The sequence below is a fragment of the Clinocottus analis genome, unplaced genomic scaffold (assembly GCF_023055335.1).
Source record: "Clinocottus analis isolate CAN_PGR_092001 unplaced genomic scaffold, fCliAna1.0.p SCAF_194, whole genome shotgun sequence".
NCBI lineage: Eukaryota > Metazoa > Chordata > Actinopteri > Perciformes > Cottidae > Clinocottus > Clinocottus analis.
In genome coordinates, this window is record NW_027175925.1 from 12,971 (window position 1) to 21,944 (window position 8,974).

The 8,974-nt window shown below is 46.3% G+C and overlaps 1 protein-coding gene across 1 annotated transcript; it reads right to left on the minus strand.

Annotated features, from left to right (window-relative positions):
• LOC137790073 (ewing's tumor-associated antigen 1-like) lies at positions 1-4,288 on the minus strand. The gene is made up of 6 exons (XM_068584010.1): positions 4,022-4,288; positions 3,346-3,477; positions 3,049-3,122; positions 2,839-2,951; positions 885-2,182; positions 1-237 (listed from the first exon to the last, which is right to left on the minus strand). The coding sequence occupies exons 1-6, from the start codon at positions 4,167-4,169 to the stop codon at positions 131-133; spliced, it is 1,872 nt and encodes a 623-aa protein (XP_068440111.1). The 5' UTR covers positions 4,170-4,288; the 3' UTR covers positions 1-130.
• Positions 4,289-8,974: the final 4,686 nt, after the last annotated feature.

Consider the following 8,974-nt stretch of genomic DNA (forward strand, 5'->3'; position numbering starts at 1 on the left):
TTTGATTATGAAAACCAAAAAAAAAAAACATTTAAAAATAAATCGGAGAGATTAAAAATCAGCTAACAGCTGAACAGGTGGAGCGCCGACAACAGTCTGGTTCCCTCTTCAGGTGAGCGGCTCGTCTCCGTCAGGTGGGAGCTCGGAGGTTTCGGGCGTCCTGCAGCCGCTGCCGTCTCCTCTCCATCGCCTGCTGCTTCTTCTGCTCGATCTCTGCCGCTGAACATTTACCCGCCGCTGCAGAAGAACGTGAGACAAAGTCAACTTCATCAACAACAAAAACGCAACTGGACGACGGACATTTGAGGAGCTGGTTGATAATGAAAACATCTACAATTATATTTGTAACCCAAAACTATGAAGAAAAAAAATAACTTTAAAATATAAGAACTAAAACAATGTGAAAGACGACAACTGGAACGTTGGTTTAAAAAGTTAAAGGTTCTCGTTACTGAACCATCGACCTATTGCCTCCACACGGCTCTCAACATGGCGCCTAAAAGTGCAAACAATGCTGACAGAGAGAGAGAAACAGAGAGTGAGCATAGCAAATAGTAGTTTGCTGCTTTCTTATACTAAATATTATAGAGATAATTATAACTAGTTTTGATATATATTGAACGTTCAATGAAAATTATGGAGAAAAAAATGGCGGCGACTGGTAAAAATCTGTCACCCAGTTCTTAGAACTGTCCAAAGGTTCTCACCTATATATAATATAATGATCATTATTATTCATGTCAATTCCTCCATATCACAACATGATGATGTCATAGAAATGACGTGGTCGTTCCTCACTGAACGGTAGAAACTGTATCTGTTCTCATCTTCGCTGTCCGTGACGCTCCAGATTGCCTGGAGGAGGAAACCCTCTCGGCTCTTACCGTTGCCGGTCACCATCAGAACCGGGCCGTTCGGCTTCTTGAAGGTGAACTGCTCTTTGCCGGCGTTTCCCCGCGGCGTCGACGGGACCCGGCTGCTCCCCTGCGTCCACGTCGAGCCGCTCGCGGATCCCGAAGTGTTTTTCGTTTGCGAGCACCTGAGAGACTCCGTCGCCCGAACACCTGCAGCAACGGCAGAGACGCCGGCCGGTCGCCCCGGATATGTTGCCGTCTGTTTTGGGGGGTCAAAAGGCTGCCGAGCGGCCGGCCGCGGGTTCCCGTTGGACGGCGGCACAGATGCTCTCAGTTGGGACACTTGAGGCGGAGGCGGTTGCCGCCCGGCGGGCATGTTCTCCGCGCTCTGCAGCCGGTTCTCCACGTCTTCGCACATCTCGCACAGCAGGTCGTCGTCGGCCGGGTCGTCCCACACCGGGTCAGGCGGGAAGAACAAGGACAGGTCCTCGTCCGCGAGGTCCGGGGCCGCGGGCGCAACCGCCGCAGGTTCTGTCGGAAAGCGTTGAGACGTCGCCGCGCTCAATGTTCGCTGGGCGCCGACAGAAGAGAACGGGTTCCGCTGAGCGTCTTTTGAGCCGTAATCCACCTTCGCGTTCGTCTGGATTCTCTGGAAAGGAACGTTCGGGTTGGGCTCCAGTTTGAACGTCGCTCTCGGCCTCACGTTGACCCTCTCCACGTCGGCTCCGCTCGCAGGACTTCCCCGCTGCTGTCGCACTTCACCGAGCGGTTTCTGGGTCGAGCTGTGCCGCGGCGCGCTGAAGCTCTGCGGGTCTGGCGTCATCTCCCACGCCAAAGAGTCGTCCAGCAGGTCATCGTCATCCCAGTCGTCCTCGAACTCGTCTTTCGCCGAAGTGACTGTCGCGTTCGCTGATACCGAGACGGCCGACGTGGAGGCGGGGCCTTGCGAGGAAGCAGGCGGTTTCCCGGCAGCCTCTCTGGAAGCGGGTTTGAACTGCGACAGCTGAGCCAACGAGACCTGACTGAGACTTCCGCTCAAACACTGAGTCGGCCCGTCGAACAGGAAGTCCAAATCGTCCTCCATGTGCTGGTCCGGGCGGAGACGCTCGGTCGTCCGGTCGGCCACCGCCTTCGCGCCCGGTCGGCGACTGGCGGGGATCGAAGCGTCGTCTCGATCGCCGGCCTCCAAATCCTCCGACACGGCCTCCGACAGGAGCTTCGGGCTCTGCCGGCGCGAGACGTCCACTTCTTCTTCTTCTTCGTCCCGACGAAACATGTTGAAGTCGAACTGTTTGGCGAGCTTCAGCAGGTCGTCCACTCCGTTCGGCCTGCGGCAGAACGGAAAAAAGCGTTTAGGTCGCTGCGACGACGCAGGGAAACATCGCCGCGTCTCCGTCAGCGCTGTTGCCGTTGTTTGTGCCGCGTGGAGGCAACCCCTCCATCACGTATCCATGTAGCAGCTTTAAAAGGTTTAAAAATGTGTTTGCCTCATTTTGCTTCGTGGTATTCATGTAAATCCAAATGTAATGAAAGATAATAAATAAAGAGACAGTTTCTCTCTTTAACAGATGAAAACATATTTGTATAATATTCTTACTTTTCTTTGTCGCTCCAACATTAAGGATGAATCTTTATTTTTCTCCCTTTTCTTTATGTGAACATGTTTTTTTTCTATCGCCCCTTCGGCTTCTTGTTCCAGTGTTGAGACTTTGCAGAATTTAAAGCCTTAAAAAACGTTTTTACTTCTAAAAATTTTACTCTTTTCAAACACACACACAAACACACAAACACACACAGTTAATAAAACAGTCGATATGAGTAAGAACCTGATCATGACCAGAATACTAATGCGCATGTAAACACACTGAAGTCTGAGTGTGAAGTTATTTATGTGAAGCATCATCTCACAACCTCCACCTCTTCGAGACGTCTAATGAGAGGATGATGAAGATGAAGACCGGCGGCGTAGCTCTTCTGAACCTACCTCGGGGATTTCTTCTTGGGTTTGGGAGCTTGAACGTCGGGCGTGCAGGGGATGGCGGCGCTGTCTCCGATCCACTGCTGCAACGTCGGCTCTGCAACCGTCGGCCTGCCGTGCTTCAAGGATCAACACAACGCGCCATAAATACATGCGCTTTAGTATTTTGGAGCATAGTTGGGGGCAGATTGAAAAGCCACCAGCCGTGTCACAGACCTTTGGAGCGATCCTGTTAACAATTTCTGAGATGTCCACGACTCCAGGAGGCTTCTGTTTTTTGCCTTTTTTACCTGCAAAGAAATACGTCCAAAATATAAACCTCCAACAGTAAATATTAAGCAAAGTTGTTCGGCGTATAATGATATAAAACAAAGAAATGTGGTTGTAAACATCAAATGTTTGACTTTTCTGTTTCCCTAAAGGAAGTAAGAAACCAAACAAAAGCATGCAGGCCGAGCATCACTTCATTAAACACTCTGGAGATCAACCATCTAAACATCCACATCCACTTACCGAGTCTGTTGGGCGAAGGAGAGGTGGCGTCCCAGATGATGTCCTGCTGAAAGTCAGAGTCGTTGTTCGGAGACTCAGCACTGAAACCGGCGCCGGCTCTGGACCTCGGGATCCTGGTCGGTGTCTTAAACTCTGCAGGAGAAGAAAAAAATTGAAGATTAACAAACAGCAAGATTTGCACTCAGTCGTCCTGCAACCAGAGAGGTCAACGACACTTTAGTAGGACACTGATGGATACTCATTATGCAAGTTTTGCATCAATGTGCAGCAAATGACTGGAGATAATCCACGGAACTGCATTTTTATTACAGCTGAACTCTACTTCACGTTGCATGGCTTTCTAATGGCATGCGATGCACTTGTTTTGGTTGAATACAACATCGGAAAATCAACTTATTTGTGTTAATTTCACAGTCGTAACTGCCATGTGGTGAATCAGTTATATGCCGAATTAAAGACTGAACACTCTGCTTTGTAAACAATGTATTCAGTCATGTTTCGTTACGCCAGTTATCTCTTGCATGTGCAAGACAACCTAAAATTGCAAAATTTTTCTACGTAGTTTGGCGGGGCGTTGTCGAAACTCGTAACGTCGCACAGCGAAGGTGACAAGTGAAGAAGGCAGCGACTCCAGACACCTGAAGGATACTAAAACCACATGAATACACGTTCTGACCCGGCTGCTGGCTCTTTGGAGAGCCGACATCCGCCGCTGTCTGAGTCTGCCTGAAGCTTCTCCTCAGCCGGTTTGGTCTGGCCGAGGCCGGCAGCGGGGAGCCCGTCACAGCGCCCGGAGGCTCCGCCGTGCCGCGGCTCCGGTTCATGGTCACCGGCCGTTACCGGGTGAGTCCGGCCGACCGCTCCACGCCGAGTTCTACTCTGTTATTTACAGTTTATTTGGTTGTCAATTCGGCCACTCGGCAGTGTTTTTGAACGTCCCGCCATCTTGTCGTTCCCAGGGTTCCTTGCGGAGGGGGCGGGGTGAGTTCACGAGCAACAAAGCTGCGCATGTTGCGCACTCAGAACTGCGTCCGACGTTTGTTTTCTGATTTAGTTTCAAACAGTTTAATAGTGGTTTATTTTAACATTAAAACGTGTTTTACGTTAAAGAGATGTTTTAATTAATCAATATCAAAGGTGGAATGTAAATAAGTACAATTACTATAAGATCATTTTAGGTACTTTACTACTTTATATGGCTATTTAAATTGTTTACTATTTTAAACTTCAACTCCACTACTATTTACTTCATGTAGATTCAGATTATGAATATAAATTATTAATCAATTTATACATTCTGCTATAGGATATATGATGTGAAAATAGGTTGAACTCAACATAAAGTAATATGAATACATGCGACACAATAATAAATGCTTTAATCCAGTAGGCTCGAGCAATATCTGGTATATATATCTGGAAAAAACTTTGTTTCATGGTAGGTATATTTAGATATCTTAACTATATTTTGATGCTAATACTCCAAAGTACAATATTGGCCTCCAAAATGTAATGGAGTGGAAGTATAAAGTAGCAGAATATGCAAAGTAAGGTACCTCAAAGTTGTACTTAAATACAGTACTTGAGTAAATTTACTTTCCACCAATGCAACACAGAGGTTGAAAACACACTTCATGTATTTATATACAGTGTACATATATATATATATATATATATATATATATATATATATATATATATATATATATATATATATATATATACATATATATATATATATATATATATATATATATATATATATATATATATATATATATATATATATTCATGAACAGGGGGGTTTGGTTTAAGGATCCAATACAATCATCACGACTAAGCATGAGAGTCAGAGCAGCAGTAAATCTCAGCGACATTAGACATCAGTTGTTGTGAGTGTGTGTTCAGAGTGAAGCTGCAGGCCGAGTCCATCCAGCAGACGACAGCAGCAGCAGCAGCAGCAGCAGCAGCAGCAGCAGCAGCAGCAGCAGCAGCAGCAGCAGCAGCAGCAGCAGCAGCAGCAGCAGCAGCAGCAGCAGGGGTTGTTTGTGAAGCTGTCAGCAGCAGCGCTCCTCTTCCTCCAACGTTTCCCCCCAAAGGAGGGATTAGCGTGTCGCATCCCGCTGGGCCCGACAGTATATATTTGCACACACACTGTGATGGGAGCGCGCTGATGCACTGCCCGAAAACAAGCTCACTTCAAAATGAGATGAATGTTATTTGGGGGAAAAAAATAAAAACACTCGCAAAGCGGCTGATTCACTGAGTTATGGCAGATGACGGCGGAGGCCGCTGAAGTCCATAAGTGTTCTTAATTTCCATCTTAAAGGTCCCCTCATTATGAAAAGTATCTATAGAAGTGTCTCCTGATGCACATCTAAAAAAATAAATGCATCACAGGAATGCACTACTGTTTCATGCTCTCTGTGTCTTGCACACGGCAACAGCTGCATTCAGTTGTGCATCTCTGTGTTGCAAAAGGACAAAATAAATGATCCTTAAATCCTTAAATCAGTCTAATACGTCAACAGAACAAATACATCCTTTTGAACCTGGCTTCATGGCCAGATTTCTGTTCTGCAAATGAGCTCATATTTAATTAGTAAATGCCTCATTTGCATATTTAAGCACAATATTCTAGAAAACTTGTAATACAAACAGTGATATCTATTACTTGTATAGAAATAAAGCTTGCCATTCAAAGTAACTGAAAAGGGAATGACACGTTTTGAATGCTAAAGACACGTTTAAGGACATTTTCTAGAGAAAAGGCTTCTGTAATTTGGATTTAGCTACTTGAGGAAACTAAAGAAGTGTTGAGATCGTTGCTGAAACAGCGAATAGATGAAGACGTGTTTGGGCTGTTTGACAGCCAGATTTTAAATGACAGAACCAGTTTGTACATTTTCAACCTTTTTCTTAGTCTCTTTGTTAGTTCTACCTAGCAACAGCAGCAGTTTGTGGCTGTGTGATAGAAGACAAACTGTTTTAAATGTTTTTTACTTCAAATCCTCTGGAACATTAAAATGTAATTAAGTCGCAAAATCAGGTATGTGAGCTACAATAAACTAAAGTTCAGAAATAATTGTTATTTATTAAGACTTTAACACAAATACGTTTCTACTAGTTTCCTAGAAAATGGCTGCCACTAATGCTTTTGAAGGAATATAGATCAAGTAAACACCGCTGGAGCTCATCGCTGATCTCGCTCATTAAATATTGACCAGTGGGAAGTCACAGTTGTCCATAATGGGCTCCCTGCAGATGTCCAGCAGCCGCTGGTTGTTAGAGACGATGTGCTCCTTCCCCCCCTGAGTGGAGCCCCGGCCTGGACCGGGAGGACCCAGAGCCCCTCCACATGAAAGAGGAGCAGGAGGATCTCTGGACCGGTCTGGAGGGAGAGCATGTCAGTGGGCTGGAGGAGGCCGATAGCGCCGCCGTCCACCGCCGCCGCTCTGAAGAGGGACGATGATGAAGAGAAGCCTCCGTCGCTCCCCAGCTTCATCAAAGCCAAAGGGACCGCAGACAGAGAAGAGGAGCTTCCAGCCGGCAGAAAGAGGATCAGAGCCACCAGTCTAGGTCAAGATATTCATTCGCGACCAAAAAAAGCTGAAGAAACGGCTTCAGGCTCTTCTGAGACTGAAGGACATCCAGCGCGATGTGAGCAAGAGTCCCCAAAAATGCCTCCTCGAGCGGTCCACGAGTTCTTTTAAAAACTGCATGGTTCAAGGCCTCAACAACAGCCCACATACTAATAAGACACCTTTTTGGAAAGGTTAGGACCTAAAGAACTAGAATATTCAACAAGAACCACAATAAAACAAAACATTGGCATGTTAGGAAGGAGTTTCAGTCAAAAAACTGTGTCGTTCAGTTCAAAAACGGAAAAAATGACTTATTTCATGGCAAAACATTGGTCTATTTTGTGACTCTACAGGTACTAATAATGGGTTTATAAGGATTCTGATTGCTTTGTTAGACTCCCACAAGCCCGTAGGGCTACGGGGATGTGTCTTTTATTGAAATATGAAGTTGTAAGGGGTACTTATTAACATATTAGTGGAACGTTACGATCGCAGCGGCAAGTTACGACGTTTACGTGATTAATTAAACTTAACGGTTACTTATTTAAATTTTTTAACCTTATATCTCTTCTCACGTGGGTTACAGTATTGTTGCAATTCAAATGAAGTTAAACAACACTTTGGTTGCGGAGATAATTAAGGAAACGTTAAAAAAAAACTGTTGTCCGAGAAGAGGTGCAGGGGGCTCGGTGCTTATACAAGAGGTCACTCCAATAAATTATTGACAGTGATGCAAAGAAGTAGATTCACAAACAAAGAGAGAAACCCTTTGGATGTGACGTTCGTGGGAACAGATTTCCACAACAGGGAAGTCTTATCAACCCCTCGCCATCGTTTACCGTCTCCCTTAGAAGAGTGCAGCGCTGCTTTCCAACTCGCCAACTGCGAGCTGAAATCTGAGCGATTCCTCGGCCCGGCCGGCATGGCGACCCCTCCGCCTGGCCGGGGGCCAAACCACCGACACGCAGCATATTTCATGGCCCCGTGCATCCAAGTAGGAAACCCTGCTGCTCCAAAGAAAACAGCTTCGATGCACCGAGAAAGGAATCCGTGGCGGAGCTGTCAGAAAGGAAAGAGGCAGCTCTACCTGGTTTTTACATTACAGTGGCCTAAATGGCTCTTTTTTCCTCTTCCCTCCCCTCCAGCTCGGCAGACATTGTCCGTCTTTGAAATGCGATCTGGGGCTCGTTAGAAAAAAAGGCCTGAGCACTTTCAGGTTGGCGGATCAGAGCGCGGCGTCAGATATGCTGCTCTCTAATGTCACCGATCTATCACTGTCTGCTTAGGCCAGAGAGCCTCCGGGGTGCAAACGGAGGGAACCAACTCTCATCTGTAAACGGCTGGAAATCAAAAACCTGTTTATAAGTCAGACAGCAGCCATACGGGACGAGGTCTGGATGCTGAAAATACTCCAGAGGATGTAGCAGCAGGGGCGTCGTTCGGCCTCTTGGCTTAAAATGTATTGGCTTAAAAAAAAGACGCAAAAAATAGACAGTTTGTCATCAGAATCGCTCGTAGTTAGAATAACAGTCTTGAGCAACATAGTATATATTATACTGTACAATAAAATAGTATTCTTTTTTTAGGCTTTGCCCTTGCACCACCTCACAGAAAAAAAGCGATGGACACGAATAAAACAAGGAAACAGATGCAAACCAAAGCGTGAAGAACGTACAGTAAATCAATCAAACTCATAGCGATGCATGCGGGACAGTCTGCAGGTTTGTGTGCGTGGACTTTGCAGATGTATTTCTCACATGTGCAGCACGTCGTCCTTGTTTTACAGCTCTTCTTTCGGGGGGCACCTCCTCCTCTTTCTCCTCTCCGGCTGCAGCCTCAGGTGGACCAGGACACGATTCAGCCGCCTCGTGAACAGCTCTCACAAATTCTGCAGAGGATGCAGAGGCCCTTTTTTAAAAATATATAAGGTAGCGAGTGTCTTTCCCAGCTGCTCCAGTAACATCCTCCCCTTTTGCCGCCTGCCCCGGCGTCCAGTCGGCGGTCGATCTGAGGACACATCAATGACGTCATGGAAGGTGAGCAGG

Coding starts and splice junctions, on each gene's coding strand:
- LOC137790073 (XM_068584010.1), bottom strand. CDS start 4,169: ATGAACCGGAGCCGCGGCACGGCGGAGCCTCCGGGCGCTGTGACGGGC. Junction 2,952..3,048: donor TTAACAGGATCGCTCCAAAG/GTCTGTGACACG, acceptor TGATCCTTGAAG/CACGGCAGGCCGACGGTTGC. Junction 2,183..2,838: donor CCCAAGAAGAAATCCCCGAG/GTAGGTTCAGAA, acceptor GTTCTGCCGCAG/GCCGAACGGAGTGGACGACC.